Source organism: Dipteris shenzhenensis, chromosome 25 (assembly GCF_047967505.1).
Source record: "Dipteris shenzhenensis isolate YYH24624 ecotype China chromosome 25, Dip_SZ_1.0, whole genome shotgun sequence".
Taxonomy (NCBI): Eukaryota; Viridiplantae; Streptophyta; class Polypodiopsida; order Gleicheniales; family Dipteridaceae; genus Dipteris; species Dipteris shenzhenensis.
In genome coordinates this window covers 13,095,682-13,117,910 of record NC_141620.1, presented here as the reverse complement: position 1 = coordinate 13,117,910, position 22,229 = coordinate 13,095,682, and the positions used below count along the sequence as shown (strand labels likewise).

Below are 22,229 nucleotides of genomic sequence, written 5' to 3'. Positions count from 1 at the left end.
AGGCGCTTCCTGTTGCAGCAGTGGGATTAGGCCCGCAAGGAGGGGAAGTGGACAGTAGTACGAGATGGACGACTCCTTATAGGCTCTCGTCGGGCACCCACCTCCCCTCCCACATAGGGGGGGGGAGGGGTATGTGAGACTCAGATATTCGAGACCCTATCTTGCATTATCTAGAACTATAATGGTACCTTATGGTTAGAACCATGGAATTTCTCGGAATCCTATATAGGTCACGACATAGTCTTTTATATAGAGACAGACCAGAGTCCAGAGCGCCCACTACCAATAGTCAGCAGGTATACATGGGAGTCTGCCTACAGAGATGAGACGAGGGATACGGGAGAGATTCGAGGGTCAGAGGGAGTTGCAGTCCTTTACAGATCCACACTTTTGGTGGCCATCTCAGTGGAGCAGAGAGATGCACATTCCAGGTTTCTTTGGATCCGGATTCGTCGGCGCATTGATAGCCGAGATCTGTTTATTGTTGTTTGCTACTTCCCCCCTGAGACCCCCTGAGACCTCCCACTTTGCCAGAGATGTTCGAGAGGAGGATGAGACATCTCCATTTGTTGCTCTTTATCAGTCCATTATTGACTTTTTCACACCACTCCTCGACTTCAGGGATGATTCCACTCTACCGCCAGACATTGACCTTGAGAAGGCAGGTATGCTATGGGTTTCAGTTGACAGACGAGGACCGTTCACATCTTATGGGCAGGGCCTATTAGACCTCGGCAGGATGCATGATCTCATAATTTACAATGGTCTTGACAGATGGCCCGCCTCAGGTGGTTTCATGTGCTTTCCACATTGGGGATGCTCCAGTGTTGTTGACTACATCATGGGATCCCCAGCCTTCACATCTCGCATTACAGACTTTTCTGTAGCACCGCTCCCTCCTAGGGCTGATCATACCTATCTTTTCTTTAGCATTTCCACTCCCCATCGCGCAGCACTTTCCACCCTGCTGAGTTCTTACTCTACCTACCATGATATACGCTTTGATCGCGATCACTCACCTACATACTCTGGCCGTCTGTATATACTTCTTGCCTACATTGACTTCATACCCCTATTAGAGGATTGTGCTGCCCTAGTCACCCGCTCACTACATGAGGCTGCTCTTCACGCTTTCCCCCACACCACCCGCTCCACCCACCCACCACCCCTTGGGACCGTACCCTGTAATAGCTGGTACGATGATGAGTGTAAGGCTTTACGCTGTCAGCTCAGACTTCTTACATATCACAACGGAGGGTTTCATTGACCCACCAGGCTACACTCAGATTTATTTACCCCACTCACTGAGGATCTCTCTTAGGTAGTTCCGGGTCTCTTCACATAGACTTTGTATCGAGAGCAGCAGAGTAGAGCGACTACCCAGGGAGAGGCGCATATGCACTTTGTGTGACATGCAGAGGTTGAGACAAAGGAACACTTCATCTTCAGGTGTCCTGTTTACTATGAGATCCACGGGCGTTTTTACTGCCTCTTCAGAGACAGCCATGGGGTTTTGGGTCAATTCATCTCCTACCCAGACTAGTGATGTTTGGCAGGTTTTGTTCATGAGGCACTTAGACTCTGTGAGAGGATACTTTGAGCACGGAGATAGGAGTAGACTTCTTCCTTGGCTGATCCCTCTCAGAGTTCTATCACGGAGTCTCGACATGACCGTGACCCGGAGCCTGTGACCCGATAGCTCAGACAGAGGGTTGACACACAGATCACACTTGGGGACATCCCCTCCATGTTTAGAGTCAGGTCTCGCCCGACGGGAGTCACAGTAGCCCTGGTTAGACGCAGAGCTATGACCAGGAGACATACCAAGGCTGCACCTTTGAGTGGCCGACAGCACTCTATCGCTGATTTAATCCCCCCATTGCCACATCCACCCTGATGTTTTGATGATGATGATGAGGTAGTTGACTACCGACATGACATGACTATGTTGTATCTAGGATTTAGTACTGACATTCTGCATATTTTGCATTTGCATTGGTGTGGATGCTCGTTTAGTAGCTCCACCACCACAGCTCATTTGTACCAAGTTTTTCACAGTCTCATAGACCCATCGGTCTTCCGAAGACTTTAATAAACTTTCTTTCTCTCTCTCTCTCTCTCTCTCTCTCTCTCTCTCTCTCTCTCTCCACACCGTATCACATCTTTACCCCTAGAGCCCTCTTAGAGGAGGACTGATTCCAGTATACTACTGCTTTGTGCACTTCCATAAGGCCTTTGACTCTGTACTATGAGCTTGCTTCTTGGCATGACTTAGAGCTTTGGATACAACACATAAATATTATATGGGCAGTCGTGGCCTTGTATGAGAGGGTTGGAAGCAGAGTGTGCACCAGAATGTTGGATGCGGTGAGCAACACCATTAGGGTGAAGTAGGAGTGCTTCCTTCCCTACCCTCCTTTGGCGCTGATGAGTTGTCCTTGTTTTGATATACTAGGAGGCCAAAGGATAAGCTCGTAGCATCGACTGTCATACACATCCTCATATATACTCATATGATATGATGATCTTTGACACAGCAGAGGGTCTACCAATGCATCTGATAGATTTGCACCTTTTGTGATTCCAGACATGAAGGTCAACCTGGGCAAAACCAAGGATATGATCCCCAACGCTAATGATGCTCAGCTTTAGTGTGAGGCTTCCACTTCTGCAAGAGAGCCAGTTGAGAAAGTCAACCTGGGTAAAACCAAGGATATGATCTCCAACACCAATGATGCTCAACATTAGCGTGAGGTTTCCACTTTTGCTAGAGAGCCAGTTGAGATAGTTAGATATTATGTTTACTTGGGGTGCATTTCCCCATTTCCAGCATCCTCTTTGACTCTCTAGCTCAACCAACAGTCCTGTATGCAGGCGCTTTTTGGGCAAAGAAAACTCAAGTGAGGATTTTGTCTCACACGGGGGGGGCACTAGTGTAGTAGATTACATCATGGGATCCCCTACCTTCACTTCATGTATCACCGACTTCACCGTAGCACCACTCCCTCCAGGAGCTGATCACTTTTTTTGGGTGAAATCATTGATTGATTATATTATATGAGTAGTAACCTCAAAGAAAGGTTCTACAATTACATCAACTGAAAAATTTCAGTATATGCCAAAAAGACCTCATGATCTATGCAGCGGGTCTGCAAGCAATCAAAGAAAGATTGCTGCAGAGAACGCCTAAAAAAGCCAAACAGAGAGAAAGTAGGATCACCAAAGACTTTACAATTCCTATATGTCCATAAAGTCCATAGTGCCCAGTAGCGAACCCAAACGAAGAAAAGATGAAACTCCGGTCTGGATGGATGAAACCCAAGTAGCCAGAAGAACTTCCCAAACGGAACAGATGGGAATCTCGCTCGCAGGTGCTGTCGAAGCAGATCAAAAAACTCACGAGAGCACGGACAATGCCAAAACAAGTGAGGCACAGTCTCCGAAGAAGCAGAACACCTATGGCAAAGTGCAGGAGCAATGTGTCGATGAGCTAATAGCTGTCCAGATGGAAACACTCCCAAAAGAACTCGCCAAAAGCAAACCTGTTGTCGAAGCAGTACTTTATAGGCCCAAAGTTGCTGTAATCTTTTTCTCCACCACTTGGTTGGGCGATGCATTCGCCAAACAGAATCACCTCTCTCTAAAACCCAAGGTTGAGGCAAAAGGATTTTATACAATGCAGGTATAGTAATCTGAGATAGCCTCAAAGGACGAGAAGACCCTGTAGAAGTCAAAGTCCAATCTTCTAGTCGGTCCTGGAGTTCCAAAGGAGGAATCGGAACAAAGGGTGAAAGCATAGAAGTAATTTGTCGCCACAAAGGACGATAATGAGAGCCCAATCCATATGTAGTGGCTGCTAGAGAAAAGGGGAGCATAGTACCAGCATCATCTATAACATCAGCAACCGAGGTGATGCCTTTAAACGAGACAAAGTAGGAATGTCGAGCTTCCTGTAAAGCCAAGGGAGGCTGAAATACGTACGACCAGTGAATGCTTTCAGCTCTCAAAGAATTCTCAAGCAAAGATTGCCATCCATTCCATTCCAGATGAGAAAGAACATGCTTCCAGTCAAGAAGCAAGCGGGAGACAAAAGGACATCCAGGCAAAGTGCCATCAGTGCAGCCAAAAAACAAATCCCAGTGATTGAGTTGCCAATGACCAAACGCAGAAATACTGATATGAGTGACCAAAGTCCTAATCATAAGAGCCCAAGGCTGATCACCTTGCAGAAATTGCAGCAACATTTTCCCCCTGTGGGCAAGAATATGCACATGAATATCCATGATGTTCAATCCACCATGCATCTTGGGAGAACAAATGTGATGCATCGAAAGCAGCCAGAGACTTTTTATGCCATGTTTGGATCGCCAGAAGAGTTCCATAAAGACAGACATGAAAGATGTAAGATCGCCTTAGTGAACATGATCAATGGCGAGTAAAATTGAATATATGCCACAAGGATGGACTGCACTATTCGAAGACGAACGTGCAAAGGCCAGGTTGCCAGTTTCCAATACTCAAGCTTTTTTCGAAGCTTAGCCAAAACCCAATCAGTTTGTTGTCGGCGAGTGAGTTCCCACCCCAAAGGGTAACCAAGATGACGAACAAACTGAGTGGGTGGAATGACATCCCTGGGCTATAATAGACTATGCCAGTCTTTGGAATGCAAAGGGAGCAGCTTAGACTTCTGAAAATTAACATGAAGACCAGCTGCCAAACCATAAATAGAGAGGGCCTGCATCAAGGCACCAAGATCATGGGGCGTATTCTTCGGGGTAAAGAAAGAATCATCAACATAATCTTGAGCAACCGTGCTGCGATTAGCACCCATTTCCAAGCGATGAAGTGATCCTGTAGCCACAAGATGATCAATATATTGCAGCATAGGATGAGTAGCAATGGCATACAGTAAAGCACTGAGAGGGCATCCCTGGCGGACCGAACAACGAAGAGTCCACTCATCAGAGATATCCCCAGAGATAATGCAAGCCGCATTGCTATCTTTGTAAAGCCAGTAAATAACCTGCTGCATTTTTTGTCCAAACCCCAAAGCTCGCATAGTTTGCGAGATGAAATCCCATTGAACTGTGTCAAAGGCTTTTGCAATATCTATCTGCAAGAGTAGAACATCCTGCTGCGTGTATTTGGCATATTCAATCCCAATATAAGCATTGGCAATGTTATCTGTGATATGGCGACGTGGAACAAAGCCATATTGGGAGGGATGCAACCCATCATGCAAATATTCTTTAATCGGATCAACCACCATTTTGGCAATGATCTTGTAAATGACTGGCATGAGTGTGACTGGCCTCCAATCACCCAGTGAATCACATAGCTGCTTTTTTGGAATCAGCTTGAGAAGACCCTTTTCCCATGACAAAGGCATCTGCTGATTTTGCCATGCTGTATTTACCATTTGCAGCAAGGTGAATTTAAGAAGATCCCAGAATGCAAGAAAAAATTCAACAGTGAGACCATCCCATCCTGGAGATTTCCATCTGCCACAGGATCTCACTGCATCATACAATTCCCTTTCAGTGAAGGGATGTTCAAGTTCCAAAGCCTGAGCATCAGACAGAATTGGATGAACATGCTGCAAAAGAAGCTGACGTGTAGACACGACCCGAGGAGAAAGAGTATCCAGATGCCCAAAATGAGTGGAGAAGTGCTGCACACATAAATCAGCAAGCTCTGAACGAGATGTTGACCAAGAACCATCAGGCATCCGGATCCGACAGATATTGGCAGCCTGTCTTTTGTAGTGTAAACTCTTAAAAAATTGCTTGGAAGAGCAGCCTTTATCCAAAAATGCCCGTTGTCTGGATCAAGTTTCCCATTTAGCAAGCTTTCTGCGATCATTAGATTGAAGAGAGAATTGAGCCTGACATAAGAGCATGCTTTCCTGTGAAGACAAAGGGCGAAGATGAGCAAGCTCAGTCAAACTTTGACATGTAAATTTGGCATGTGCTACAGTCTCCCTTGTGGGTTGCATATAGGATTTGCCATAATCTCGAATAACTGCTTGCATGCGAGCAACAAAAGCCTGCCAGGAATAATCCAAACCAATGCGTATCTGACGAGAGAGAGGCTGAATAGCATCAGAGACCAAGGCTTTAAAGTCACCATGCTCCAGATAACTATTATTAATCAGCAAAAGCCTTCGGCAAGGCAATCTGTCAGTGGGAAATTCATGTAAGGAAAGTCTAAACCAAAGAGGAGCATGATCCGAATGTGTGAAAGCATGATCAACCCAAATTTGACAAGTAAAGGCATCACAATGCTGTGGATCAATCTGATACCATCTGTCCAAGCGTGCCCGATAAGAAGATTGAGCATTATGCTGAAAGGTATAACCCGAAAGCATGGGCTGTAATTCCTTCTAGAGATCAACCAGGCGCAACTGAAGCAAAAAATCAGACCATGCCTGTGTTTCAGAAGCCAACATATGAGTGTGGCCTGAGGTGTTGTCACCCGATTGAGGGGCATTATTAAAGTCACCACAAATGAAGGCATGTTGTCGCCATGGATAAGTATGCATGGCAGCCCAGATCAAAGCTCTATCACGAGAAGACTGGGGGGCATAAACCGATGCAAATTCAAAAATTTCCCCTTGAACAAGGCATTGAACAATAATCCATCTACCATGGCGATCATTGAGAGCCACAACAGGTTGAAGGTCGTGCTTTACCAAAAAAGCCACACTAGAAAAGGAGTGCTCTCCAGCACAGAAGATATCATAACCAGCAAAATGGCCTATTTGACCAGCATACATATGCTGATTATGCTCTTGCAAAGCAATTATATCAGGCTCCAATTGCCTGATATACATCCAGACCAGTTTCCATTTGCGACCATCACACATTCCTTGTACATTGAGAGTAACACACTTCAGATGATCAAGCATATTTACAGTTATGGGACAGGTATGTACAGCAACTAACGGGCTGTCTACGTCTGCATTTCCACCTCAATGTCCGAGCCTCTGCCCTGGGATGAAGCATCAGCATGAGGAGAGGACAAAAGTGCAGCAACTTCTTCTTCAGGAAACAAGGTCCGATTTGCAGTCACAGCAGCCCAGGTCAAGCCAACACCAGAGTTTTCAGCAGGTGTTTTCCCATGAGAGGATGCACCACTCCAAGTCCGAGAATGCAAAGGTCGCCTGGGGGAGATCACTTTGCGAGGAGTTTCCATCCATCAGTCAAAAAATTTTCCCCCTTTCCCTGAGGTGGAGAGGACAAAGGCAGAGGAAAAGAAGCATTACCATGTGAGACAGCCGAGGCTTTGCCTTTGTCTTGAACGGAGAAAAACTGTTTGACCCCTTTGTTTTTTACCACAAAAGAGGCATTTGCATTCTTATTCAAAGGCTGAACCATTTCAGCTTGCACTGGCATCCGTGGAGCTTGGGAAGGGCATTGTGAAGCCATGTGCCCAAATTGCTTGCATTCAAAGCAAGCACCTGCAAACAGCCCCCACTTGAGCTTGTAAAAGGCACTCCCCATGGAAACATTATTCACAGTGACCGAATATGAAGCTGGAGTGGGATGATCTGTATCCCACAAAATGCAGAAGCGATTTGAATTTCCATTGGGTCGTGGTGGACATACCACCTTACCGAGCGAAGCTGCAATTTTAGCTAGAAGAGAAGACAAGCATTGAGGAAAATCCACAACTTCTACCCAAACAGGGCAATGATGCCGAATCAATGCCTGGTAATCCCGGATGGGAGACCAAGGCAGAACATGGACCATCTGGTGGCCATAGAAAAGAGGAGAGTGCTCCAGCAAAACCTGACGGTGCTCCTCATCAGCCATGATGATCTCAAAAAAGCCCCTCGCTGCATAATGAACTTTTTTGACATAAGAACCACCCAGGGTTCGAGTCAACAAATTCCCAACATCTGCAGCAGCAGGCATCCGTCCTGGGAAGAAAATTATAATGGCATGCTTTGCATACTCCTTAACTGGATCAAATATATCATCCACTTCCACCATAATGCCAGTGGTGGGAAGTGGATCTTTCCAACCTTTACGGGTGTCTTCAAACCCTTCATGCATAACCTCATAAACAAGCTGAGCCTCAGCACAGTCATGAAGGGAATCATCTGAATCCATCACCTGTTTTTGTTTCTTGTTGGAAACCGACTTGTCTTTGTGAAAGGTTTTCTCATAGGAATAATCCGCCATTCGAGTTAAGGAAAAAACTTGGAAGTAGCAACGCTTTACAAGGAGGAAAGCACAGCAGGTACAACACTGTACGGTGTTTTCTTGGCTGTACGGACGAAATCGTATGGATTTTGGACAGTATGGAAAAAAAAAATTTCTGGCAGGCAAACTGTACGAACTTCCCCGACCATACGGACAAAACTGTACGGACTGTTCGAACAAATTGTGCGGAATTTTCTGACTGTACGGACAAAATCGTACGGATTTTCTGACTGTACGGATTTTCAAAAAAAATTCCCCTGGCAAGCAAACTGTACGGACTTCCGCCACTGTACAGACTTTACGGATTTTTCTGGCTGTACGGACAAAATCGTACGGATTTTTGACAGTACGGGAAATTTTTTTTTTCGGATTTTTTGACAGAGCGTATGGGACAGAAAACAGACGGCAAAAGGAACCTCGAGGGTGTCAAACTGAGGGAGAAACAAGCAGCTGTAGCGTGGGAGCACGAGGGCTAGCACGCAATTTCCTCTCTCACACACACACCATCACAAGAGACAGAGACCACACACACACACACACATCACACTCCAGGAGCTGATCACACATACCTATTCTTCACTATTGCCACCCCATGCTTAGCCACACCACACACACCACATAGGAAGCACGACACCTACCACGACATACACTTTGATCACAGCCTCTCACTGGCCTACTCTGGATGCCTAAACAGACTCCTAACCTACATCGATCACATACCACTCATAGAGGACCGTGTTGCCCTGATTAGTCGCACACTCCACGAGACTGCCCTCCAAATCTTTCCCCACACCACACGGTCCACTAGACCACCACCTCTTGGTTCTATATCCTACAACAATTAGTACGATGTGGAGTGCAAGGCTTATCGCCGACAGCTCCGATTTGAAACCAGATGTCACCTCCCAAAGACACTAGAACGGTACGCAAGTACCGATGTCTCATACGTCGAAAGAAGCAGGCATTTCTTCGTCGGAATGAGGAGGAGCTGCTGCACATCTTGTACAGCAGCAACTCTAAGGATTTTTGACGGAGATTCCTTGAGCGTAGGTCCCCATCACCCCTCACCGACACGAGAGTCTGGCACACGTATGCACATCATCTTTATGATGTCCCACACCAGCCCACCCCAGATCTCATCCACTTGCACGTTGTTCACCAGAGGGGGAGTCAAGGATGCGACATTGAAATTGCACAATGGCCGAGCAAAGGATCACGAGGGGCTATGCACTGAGTTTATCACATATGGGATCGACACGTTAGCCCCGATCCTAGCAAAGCTATTCAATAAAACTGTTTGCCTTGGCTTCCCCCGCACCTGGACACTCAACACCACCACCCCCATCCACAAGGCAGGGGATCCCATGGACCCGAGTAACTACAGGACTATCATGATTGGACATGTGATGTCCAAGATCTATGCAGCTGTATTGGATGCATCGGTCAGCCTGTTCGCAGAGATGAGAGGGCTCATAGCATAGGGTCAGGCCGGTTTCAGGCGAGACCATGGGACTATGGATCACATACTCACACTCAGGAGTGTCATTGAGGAGGCCAGATCATGGAAGGAGAGGGTATATTGTTGCTTTGTGGATTTCCGCAAAGCCTTTGACACATTACCTCGAGCTCATCTCATCACACGCCTACAGACACTGGGATTTGATGAGGAGATCATGTGGGCAATCATGGCACTGTATGAGAGAGTCTCAGGCCGAGTTCGGACAGGCGCAGGTTGGACATATGAGATCCTGAGTACCATAGGGGTCAAACAGGGTTGTCCCTTATCACCGACCCTGTTTGGCTTCTACATCGATGAGCTTGAGACTTTCATGGGAGGGGGCATTCGGAGGGACCGGTTGCTCACTTGCCGGGATCATCATCAGGACTCTTCTTTATGCAGATGACGTGGCACTCTCGTCGTCCACACCTAAGGGGCTCCAGCGACACCTGGATGCACTGCAGGCTTTTTGTTTATCCCATGATTTGGAGGTCAACCTTGGCAAGACCAAGGTCATGATCTTTAACACCTCTCGAGCAAACATGCAACGGAAGCAGGTTACTTTTACTTTCGGTGGGTCACCAATTGAGATCGTATCCTCATACACTTACTTGGGGGTCATCTTCTCCGGCCTGATCTTCACAATGAGACCAGCGATGCAGGCCAGACTAAGCAAGGGATACGCCTCACTGGCTCGGCTAGAGAGACAATGCTTTCACTCCCACTTCCAGGACCCTCGGACCAAGGCTCTTCTCTTTGACTCCTTGGTCCGACCAGCCGGTATGTATGGCAGCCCTTGTTGGGGGCCTGACATGCCAGAGATAGAGTGGAGACGGGTGGAGCGCCTGCAGATCCTCATGCTGTCACGGATGAGCCGGGAAAAACCGTCTGTACAACATCACATCATTCAGGCCGAGTTTGGTGCTTCTCCACTCTAGCTAGATGCAGCCTTTCAGACCATCACATATCTACACCGGGTTAGATCATATGGGGACTGCACATCAGGGAGACAGAGGTTGCCATGGTTGGCTCTCGATTCCTCCATGAGGTTGGCAGCAGAGGGAGACAAGCGATGCTGGTATGCACGGACTCACAGATGGTTTGTGAGACTAGGGTTCCACATCGATAGGATACCTCCTTTTCAGTACAGTTTAGATGCCCCTCCGGTACTCCCACCCACCATCCCGATTGGGCCACACACCAACCAGGTCATTTGAGAGGATCTCCTGCAGCTACACACCTTTAGGACCTGGTTGGAGCCGAGGCTGAGTTTCTACAGAGATTACTGTCTTCGTATTTCGGCGGAGGCATCCATCACACCACCAGGGTACACTGAGCTATATGCCTCACTCACTATGGATCTCCATTGGACAGTTTCGGGTATCATCACACCGTCTCCGCATAGAGAGCGGCAGAGCAGAGGGGATTCCTAGGGAGCATCGCTTATGCATATTGTGCGACTGTCAGGAGGTTGAGTCAGAGGAGCATTTTATTTTCAGTGTACTACGAGATCCGAGGTCGCTACCACTGCCTCTTCAGAGACGCGGCTCCGGGCTCCTTTCCAGATTCCTCGCCTACCCAGATCAAAAATGCCTCGCGGCCTTCATTCACGAGGGGGTCCGACACAGAGAGTACTTACTCAGGCGACGAGGCTTGGCCACATCAGACGTGATAGAGACCCCGACCCGACGACCGCAGCACGACACACGAGGCATCGAGGGAGGACACAGATCACTCTGGGGGACCTCCCGTCATTGTTTAGACCCGGGATATGTCCCATGGGAGTCACGGTGGCTCTGGTCTTGTGTCGAGCCTCGTCCAAGAGACCGAGACGCACGGCACACCTTGACGGGCGCCAGCGTCCCATCACCGGCTATGCACCAGCCAGGGCGACATGACATACGGAGGATTCCGCTCCACTGCAGTCCTTTTCTTTTCTTTTCATTGTTACATTCAGATGTATTTGATTATGTATGATCAGACTTAGGGTTCAGCACGGGTGATGATGCTCGTTTCAGTAGCTCCACCCTTACTGTGATTTGTATCATGTTTTCTTTCAGTCTCATAGACCCATCGGTCTTCCGAAGACTCTAATAAAATTTCTTTCTTTCTTTCTTTCTCACGTGATCTGGAAGAAACAATGTAGTCCAAACGACATTATTGTAGTAGAGTTTGCAGAGCAAGACCTTTCCAGATAGATGGCTAATTCTATATCCAGGTAGACAGTTTGGCTGGTTTGATGCTGGTCATCAGAGGCTAATGGAAAGCCTCTCATCATCTATGTAGCTCATAGCTGAGGGAGACGAGCAGTGCAGTACCCATTAGAATTCAGATGTCATGTCTATCTATCATTTACGACCATACCAGTATTATATAGATGCCCCTTTCTTGTGTCCAACACAACAAGAGATTCATCAGATCATCCAAGATGACCAACGGTAGGTATAGATCCATAGGACATGGCTATCCCCCCTCTTCTTTGTTGTTTCAATCAAATCACATGTGTACAGACCTTATGAGATTGATCTTGTTTGATGGACGCAATTTTTTGCTAATGGAGATTTGTCAAAGATGTTGGAGCAGACTACCAATTTTTAAAGAACATATAGAAGTCAAATTTACTGTTGGTGTTTTAAAGTTCCATTTCTTGGGAAAAATAAAAGTTCGCTATTATTGTCAATTTAAGTTCACTTTTTGTACTCCTTCATGAAGCTAGAGGTGATAATTGATGCATTCTCGGAGGCAGGTCTGGTATTGGAAAAAGACAAGAAGCAGGAATTGAAGGTAGGGTACATATTTGTTTACAGAAGTAGAGATGTAGCTATTGAATTTGATCAGCAGAAAGGCACTATGGTTGAAATGTGTTTAAGATGAATAGTAAAATAAGAATTGCATGTTTAGCAAAATTAGAGCTGAGGGAAGTTTGACAGCCATGTGGTGTACCTTTCTGGCAAGATCTTTTAGCAAATGATTTTTTTTCACGTGGGTAATGGTCTTTTCAAAATGTTTGAAGGAAGATATATGCGATTGCCCTAGTAGTATGAACTTGTAGTGCTGACTAGATTTCTTGTTGGTGGAATGCTGTTGCGAAAATAATTTGAGGCAAATTGGTAGCTAGGGATAGAAGGGGGCATGCTCAGAAAGAAAAACAGAGGCCAGTGCCATCAGGTTGAGCATTGACTGGGTGGAGGTGAAAATAGTACCCTCATGTAACTGCTCAGGGTCATGATAGCAAGTTGAAGATAATATTTGACTAGAAGAAGAAATGATAGTGCTGAATGGTTTAATCAGTGCAAGGCGGCAAATTAAAGTCCATGGGCACTTCTCAACATGCATAGTTACAAAAGAAAATGAGAGGTTGATTCACGGGGAGACAACATAAAGAAACAACAGGCTCTATTGGATGCCATGCAAGAAAGTCACATCCCACAAGGGATGAGCAAATGACAGGAGACGCATGTGGACCTGAATAGGTAGATAAGAGGGTAGCCTTTTGGAGAGCTGAAAAGAACTCTAGATGAGATCTGAAAATAAGTAAAAGGAAGCGCTAAATGAAACCCCTGCATCCTTACTTCACAATTGATACCTTTGTCTAAATGTGAGGCACCTTCCTTTGCTCAAAGATTCTCATCTTTCAGCTGTGGATAGATCCTCTCAAGCAAATCTCTTCATCTTCAAGCAAAGATCAATTCTGTGAATCCCTTAGCTTTGATACCATGTTAGGTAACTGATAGAGACTTGCTTCTTAGCCAAGACCTACCCGCAGCAGAAGATAAAACAAACCCCACAGAACACACAATGCTGGGATCCCACTTCACATGTACTAAAATAGATGCACAGATCTGGAGGGACGTACATCCAATAGACAGCCAAAAACCTATATAAATAGACTCCAAAATGGACAAAATTTACCCTTCAGAAAGCACCACAACATTATGCTGCTCCACCTCGCACAAAAACTGCAGGCTGGATGTCTGTCCTATTTGCTGCTCTATCTCTTCCTGCTGTGTGGTGTCTTGTAGGCTCGTTATTGTTTCTGGGAGACCCAGGTCCTGAACTCTCTGGGATGCAAACTTGCCCCCAAGGCGCGCATTAATAGGGGAGGAGGGGCTGGTCCCCCCCCCCTCCCCCCCTGTTGCTGGCCAACCAGGTCTGTAGGAGTGCCGACTGGGGCCTGGGCCCCCCTACACCCAACCTGCTCACATAGGCTGACCCAAGCTAAGGGGCCAACCCCACGTTCAGACCCTGCATGACCAACGACCAGATCTGGCTGATCAGTGCCCTGACATCCTTTTGTGCCTTGCCTCAGGCCCATGGACACCCCCATTTGTGGGCATACTCCGTGGCAGTCCCTTGTGGACTTTGTGGCAGCCAAGGTGCTGCCCGTGGCCGTCCACCACAACGTTATGCTGCTCCACCTCGCACAAAAACTGCAGGCTGGATGTCTGTCCTATTTGCTGCTCTATCTCTTCCTGCTGTGTGGCGTCTTGTAGGCTTGTTATTGTTTCTGGGAGACCCAGGTCCTGAACTCTCTGGGATGCAAACTTGCCCCCAAGGCGCACATTAATAGGGGAGGAGGGTCTGGTCCCCCCCCCCTCCCCCCCTGTTGCTGGCCAACCAGGTCTGTAGGAGTGCCGACTGGGGCCTGGGCCCCCCTACACCCAACCTGCTCAAATAGGCTGACCCAAGCTAAGGGGCCAACCCCACGTTCAGACACTGCATGACCAACGACCAGATCTGGCTGATCAGTGCCCTGACATCCTTTTGTGCCTTGCCTCAGGCCCATGGACACCCCCATTTGTGGGCATACTCCGTGGCAGTCCCTTGTGGACTTTGTGGCAGCCAAGGTGCTGCCCGTGGCCGTCCATGCAGCCCGAATTTCAGGTCATGTGGAAGTTCTCTCTCTCCACACTAATGCAGGCATCACTCCCCCATGTCCACATTTGGGGGCTCATAGATGAACAGTTGACTGATCTATCACAACTCCTTCCATGCAGCTTAAGACAACTCCTTCCATTTGGGGGCTCATAGATGAACAGTTGACTGATCTATCACAACAACTCCTTCCATGCAGCTTAAAATTGTCATATCTCCAACAAGGCAGCAAATGCCATCTCAGTGATGATTTATGCTATTGGCTTAGCTAGATTCCTAAATGCTCGTAAGAAACTGGGAGACGGGTGATTCAGGGGCCTCTCTTTTTGGTTTCTTCTTTTCTCCTGATCTCTTAGAGTATCATCTTGTGGCTGCTCATGATAATGGTACTTAACAAAATTCTTCTTCCCTTTTGGATGTCTCATGCCTGGATGTATATGGTGTTGTGACCTAGTCCAATTGTCTTAGGTCCTACTGAGCTTGGTCTTGGTATGCCGCCACTTTTTCTCTTGCTGCCCTTTGCACCTCAGTCGAGACTCTTCCACCTTCCATTCTCACTCTTTCCTACCAGCTGTTTTGCTGCTCAAAGGCGGCTCTCAGTGGAGATTCTCCACTTCCTTGACCCCATTTTTCCGATTTATTTTGCCTCTCTATTGCTGTTTTCCTCTTGCCCTTTCCCTTCATTTTAGCTCTTCAATAAACAAGCTAGTGGCAGAGGACATGATGAATAAATATGGGCTGAGCCAAATAGAAAATGGACTTCTACAGAAAGGAGTTGAAACCCATGATTGGAGTCTCGATGCATAAAGGGCATATAAAACCAGGGTAAGGGGTGGTTCATGAAACATGTTGATAGGCTGAAAAGAGAGGATCTACAAGCTATGCACAAGGGAATCGGTACAGGGTGAAGCTCATGTACTATTCTCTTGCAACAACTATGACCACATTAAATGAAGTTCAACATTTAAAACTTGTGGCCTCTTACTCTCTATGGTCTTTTTTATTGTCCCCCAAGCAAATTAGGGCAATACATCATATACCTGGAGGCACAAGCAGGAATCATGAGTTTTTCTTTACTTCTATTCTCACCTCCACTCTTAGCACTTGCTGCTCCAGCTGGTGTCGCTCCCGTGAAGGGCTCCAAGCCAGGGCCTTGAACTATAACTGTCTTCCAATGCAGGTGGTGCAGGAGAAGGGCACCTCTACTATCTGCTCTGAGAACCCGATGCAGGATGGCCAAAACCATTTCATTCTATTCGACTTTTATTTTTCTGCTTTCATTTTGCCTTTTCTCCTTCACTCTGCAGGGAGGGTTGGCCTGAATTAGGCCTCTTGGAGATGCCACCACATTCTCATCAAGCTCCTCATCAATGGTAACCCCTTCCCTGCAAGCTAATCTTATGGCAGGAGTTCCGCCCTTGTTGGATGTCTGCGATATTCTGATGCTTCAGGAGCATATGTTGTTGGTCTCGGACATTTACTGAAGTAGCTTCTGCCTCTCAGAGACGGGCCTTGGAATTCAGACCTCGGATAGACCTCTTTGCTGTTTGGCACCCTCTTTTCTTTGCCCTCCATCTATTCAAAACCCCTTTTGATGGGACAACTCAAGGGGTTTGAGGCAGAAGTGGGTGAGGAGCACATCTGGGGGGGCACATTGTTGGCCTCGTCACCCCCACATGATGATAGGTTCGGGTTGTATCCATGTGACAGATCAGCCACTACCCACAGGCCACGATTTGTGAGTCACCCTTCCTCTAGGCCTCAGGCTCCTTCAGACAGCCCTCAGAATAGGGAGGAAGAGAGGACCCATCCACCCATAACTACTCTGTTCTACAAATCTTGGACAGCTTTCTGTACCTCTTGTGTGTTGTCGAGCAAGAGGGAAATCTGGCTGTGCGTGTCGAGGGTGTTGCTGTGTGAGCCCCTTTGCTCAGAACAAAAGGTCACCTTCTGGATCATTAAATCCCCTTGTCAAAGACATTCCATCCTACAAGCGCCAAGAAGAAAGAGGTCGTATGAACTGTCTCTCATGTTGCACATTAAGAGCCTCTTGAAGACATTGACCTTTTCCTCGAGAAGTCTTGTCTTGCATAGACCAACATGAGATTGATCTCTCTTTTTAGCCAAGTGATCAATCCCATGTCTGATGCATCCGGCCGCGGTGGCTCATCCACTTGACCCTTGTATGATACAATCCTTTATCTTTAGCTGCTTCCATTTTGTTATGAGGAAGCCTATCTGCATTCATTCCAGCATCAGCATTGAGGTAATGGGCATGTTTAAGCAGTGTCTCCAATAAGATTAATGTCAGCCAGTACTCCCACCCCCAGTTTTCCATGATGAGTCTTGTTTGTACAGTTTCTACTCATCCAAAGTTCTCTGGCAAACCGTGAAGCCCACACTTGGCATCCCTGTAGAACCACTTCTAGAAGCTGAAGAGGGATTCCATGTTTTTTGTCCATAGGTGCATTCCACCTATAACTGTGTTCGAATTCCCTTGTCAAAAGAAATTCCATCCTACAAGCGTAAAGAAGAAAGAGGTCGTATGAACCGTCTCTCATTTAGAGCCTCTTGAAGACATTGACCTTTTCCTCGAGGAAGTCTTGTCTTGCATAGACCAACATGAGATTGATCTCTGTTTTTAGCCAAGTGATCAATCCCATGTCTGTTGCATCTGCCACTGTGGCTCATCCACTTGACCCTTGCACTATACCATCCTTTATCTTTAGCTGCTTCCATTTCGTTATGAGGAATCCTATCTGCATTCATTCCAGCATCGGCATTGAGTTAACCGGCATGTTCAAACTTCAAGCGGTGTCTCCAATAACATTAATGTCAACGAGCACTCCCACCCCCAGTTTTCCATTACGAGTCTTGTTTGTACAGTTTCTACTCATCCAAAGTTCTCTAGCAAACCCTGAAGCCCACGCTTGGCATCCCTGTAGAACCACTTCTAAAAGCTGAAGAGGGATTTCATGTGTTTTGTCCATAGGTGCATTCCACCTATAACTGTGTTCGAATTCTGGGCCCTCATACCTATGTAATGAGATGACGCTTAGGTCCTTCCCTTGAAATGTAATTGTCTCAAATCCGTCTTACCAATGTTTACCTACAGAAATAAGTTACCCAAGGCATATAACTGTATTTGTAGCCTACATTTATCCATCGTCGCAAAGTGGACTAAATCAGTTGCACATGATTGTAAGAGGAAGGCATAACCAATCATTTGGACTCCCTGTAAGAGAAAGGCATAACCAATCATAATGATTGTAAGAGGCAGGCATAACCAATCATTTGTACTCCCTGTCCAGTGTTTAACCTCATCTTTTGTTCTAATTCGTTGATGAATTGTCCAAAGAGACTTGGGAAGGGGGATCAGTCTTGTTTGACTCCAATGTTACTGCTTGTAGTTTTTGCAAGTCTGACCCATCTACCAAATGCCTTGCTAGTTCAGCGAAGATCATTCTTCAGAGGCAGGTGTCAAAGGCTTTCATAAGGAAGATGGTGCAGCCTTGTTCTTAGATGGTCAACTATATGTGGCCAACTGTCGAGTAATTGGGTCTTAAACCTGCCTAAAACCTGCTTGAGATTGGGCCCTGACCTTGCAGTCTGGTGCTTCTTTTTTTGCTTGTCTGAATGATTGAAATCGGTGTGGCTGTCAATTTGAATTGGATTGCTCAGAGTTTAAGAAAAGAAAAACCAAGGAATGTTGGTTTCCTGAAAAAAGTAGAGTTTTTGCATCAAGCTGGCATCTAACCTTTTTTGTTTTTACTGCAGTTGCATGCAACCTTGATGAACACCAGCCATCGAAAGAGGTATTTGGTCATCTTAAACTCTGGCTTCATATTTCTGTTCATTCCAGCATCTGCCCTCTGATTTGTGATGTGTCCTTATCCTATCTGGGTGTGCAGGAAGAGAGGCAGGCGATTTAGCAAGCGTATACCTTTCGATGCAAGGCAGATCATGATCAAGCATGGATTGGAAGATTGGGGAGAACACAGAATTGTTGAAGCTCATCTATCAGAACGGTTTATGTTTGGAGAGGATGGCTATTATCGTTGCCATGGGGCAATACAATTTCCTCCTGCTCTCTCCTGGCATTCACAGCATCGGGTTTTGTGATCTTGTTCTCTAGTGCCTTTATTCATCTATTCAGGAGAGGTTCAGTACTAGTGGCTGTCAGCACATCAGATCTTTTTTTTTTGCCTCCAGGGAGTTTGGCATGACCATCAACCTTGGCGGTTCATAACGGGCCTTAGCTCCTGTGAAATGTTGCAAATTACTGTCACAAATGCGAAAACGAGTGATTGGACTAAAGAAACTCGGGAAAGACCAATCAAAAGTGCGTGTGCATACCCAAATTCCCAAAAATGGGTGACTGCTCAAGCAAAGCTCAAAAGCAGCTTCAGCATGTCGTGGATAAATATAAGGTTGCTCAAAATGTCAGTAATGAAGAAATCACAGGATCATAATAAGGTCGCCTTTGTAAAAAAATGCTAGCACCAACTTATTCAATTATCAATATTAAGAATGGAATCAACATGAATCACCATTGGCCAACTCACTTTTTTCCTTTTTGATGGGGTTTCTTCTTTCTACTTTCCTTGTCATTTGTCATGCAATTTCTTCTAGTATGAGGCTTTGCCTACAATGTGCTGAAGGAAGCAAAATTGATGGAGAATGAAGGGAACATAAGCAGACAATAGAAATTGCACATAACAAAAGCAAATAGGAAGAAGAAAAAAGCAAAAACCTTTAAGAAAATGAAAGATAAGAATGGCCGAATACTAGGATTCCTTGCATCGCCTGATAGAGAGAAAAAGCGACGTGACATAGGCCAGCTTGAGGATAGAGAAAGGCAGAGTGGAAGCTTGGTTTAGGGCGATGTGTGTGTGTGAGAGAGAGAGAGAGAGAGAGAGAGAGACGAATCTTCATGAAGAAGTCTGCAGTTCAGCACACCTAATCCCCCCTTACAACCAAAAAGCATCTCACCACATTGTACCTATTAGGGTTTTAGGTTATCGTTTCCTCTTAGGATTTCTTTTTCTAAAACTTGTTAAAGTGATTATGGGGTCGGCATATGACTACATATACATGCACACACTTTTTTGTGTGTGGGTGAAATCCATGTGTATTATATTACAAGAAACTCTGAAACTATCTCCCAAGAAAAGGGGACTAGTAGTTACAACATCAAGAGATCTATTACAGGACAAAAAGGTAGGATAATCCAAATCCTGTGCATGTAGGCAGTCAAAGCTAGTACTCATATGCTAAAAAAATTGACAAGAAAACATACTCTAGCTGCTCTAATAAAGAATAACTAGTATAAGAAAGCTAAAAAAAGTGAAAGAATACCTCTATGTTGCAAGAAGATCTCCCATGAAATGCGCGTCTTGAAGGGAGCGATGCAAGAAAGAGTAGCAGAAATGATAAACATCCACAGTGGATTGTCCGTAGACTACACTCTTAGTACATCTGATAAACAAATCATGGGCCAGAGTACAGGTCTAAAACAAATGTAAGACGGATGAGAGCAAGTGGTGCAAGCCGAAGAAGCAATGCGCCTCGCGACCAAGAAACATCCCACTGGTAAAGCCCCAACCAAACAATGCCATAGTAAGACCCTTTGCTTGAGTGGTAGCTTATTGCTCCAAATGCACTGAAGAGAACTTCTGGACCATAAAAGAGACTTATTCAAATGCCAAAAAGTGATTTCCATGGTCCTTGATCTAAGGCAGCGGAAGCAATAAGTGATATGCCTTCTTGGTAGAAAAATCCGCAAATGAAAAGGAAGAGTAAGGTGGAGTCTCATAATCAAACTGCCAATCTAATGAAGGGAGAGTAGAAAAGAGGCGAGGGACGAGCTGAAAGATCTGCAAATGAAAAGGAAGAGTTTCCTAGAGTGTCATAATCAAACCGCCTATCCAGTAAGGGAAGAGTAGTTTAGGCCTTGGAGTGGGTAGGAGTGTCATATCCACCATGGTGGTTCTCAATCCTTCCGAAAGAGGTAGAATTGTTGAGTTACTCAACAAAGTCCATGCAAAAGCTTAGAAGTTCAAGGGCCAACTCTAGGAGGGTGCAGAAGCTCATGTGGGAAAATTCCTCACGGCATGTAAAGCTAAGGGTGTGGAGAACGAGCATGCCTTTCTACACATCTTTTTATTGTCTTTGGAGGATCCAATAGACTTGTGGTACAGACAATTTTCCCTTGATCACTTACAAACTTGGGTAGTATTGAGGGAGGAACTTTTGTGGTGCTTCCTCTTAGTTTAAGTCCTTGGATTCTACTTTGTCTCAAGGTTTGAATCCCTGATCGGTTTAAATATGATGTGGAATTTCTTCGGATCTAGCCATGGCAAGGGGGAATATGATGGATGTGTTGCTGTTATTCAGGGGGCTCTATTCGAACACCAACTAACATGCCCTCAAGAAAAGATCAATGATGCCATCGATGATATAAGAGTGCTGTGACATGGCTCACAACCAACCTCTCCACAGGGGCACAATCAACATACAGTAAGCAAAGCCTCAAGATTAGTGTCGTACATAGAGTGTTCCATGAAGTGAAAGTGAAGGAATTGCAAAGGAGGAATAGACACGATTGTGAGGCCATTAAAGGAACTCATAGTTTGCATAGCATATGGGGCTTTTCAAACAACCACATGCTCAAAATAAGAAAGATTTCTTATTTCTACAGTGCGTGCATCACAAGGGATCATGACAATTGTGAGTACATTGCAACTCTGAAGAGATGGGAGATAGTTTAAGTTTTCACTCTATGTGAAGATGGAGTGACAAACAATGGAGAGACAAACAATGACTCACCATAGTTTGGGGAGTCTTTTGATTACCTTAGTGGTTGTCTGAAAGAGGGGGATAACTTTGTAGTTGTCACACTAAATCTAGGGGGAATGAGGAAGATGACCCATACTTTGTGTTGTAGTGTACCAAGCCCAAGCATAAGGTTGAGGAAGCAATTAGGGGTCATGGGGGAACAAGCTACAAGAAGTGGGATGTTGTAGTTGGAGCTCTGTAGTACAAAAAAAACATCCAAGAGAGGCCAAATTTACAAACTGTTACGTAAGAGTCTGCAAATAATTGTGTACTCTCATCTAGTAAGAGATATTAAGTTCCAAGTGAAAGTTGTGCCTAGATGAAAGAAGGGCAAGAGTGTCTTTCAAATGGATTTAGACATGCATGAGCACATCATGGGGTATCTTAAAGTAGTGGATGACTACAACGGTACAAGAAAATATATTTCACTCATTCTAGAGCAATGGATAAATCCCAAACCCACCACGCTTGTTTTACAACCACTATGTTGATTTTCTGTAAACCCTAGATAGTAAATCCGAGATAAATCCCCATCAACTTGTTTTACGACTAGTGCGCTTGGTTTTTATAGTAATCCCAAACCCACTGTACTTCTTTAGTAATCCCAAATGATTGGATGTATTCTAGAAGGTATATTAAAAAGAAAGAGGTCTACCACCTATCTTGTATAACTACCGGGCTAGTGACCACATTCATCTTGTAATAATATCAAAGAAAACCACCATGATGGTGGCATTTAATCCTAAATGATGTATCATGTACAACTGACCATCGTATTGGTTGCGATCCTAAAATAGCTTGCATAAATGTAA

General features: G+C 45.6%; 1 protein-coding gene across 1 annotated transcript in view; it reads left to right on the top strand.

The window, feature by feature from the left end:
* Positions 1-19,140, top strand: part of LOC147885470 (uncharacterized) — a 147,853-nt gene extending 128,713 nt beyond the window's left edge. The window contains exons 10-13 of the mRNA XM_087396762.1: positions 12,422-12,489; positions 18,358-18,395; positions 18,492-18,693; positions 18,793-19,140. Of these exons, the coding sequence (XP_087252888.1) occupies positions 12,422-12,489; positions 18,358-18,395; positions 18,492-18,693; positions 18,793-19,080 (596 nt within the window). The 3' untranslated portion in view covers positions 19,081-19,140. The remainder of the gene's footprint in view (positions 1-12,421; positions 12,490-18,357; positions 18,396-18,491; positions 18,694-18,792) is intronic.
* The last annotated feature ends 3,089 nt before the right edge of the window (positions 19,141-22,229 follow it).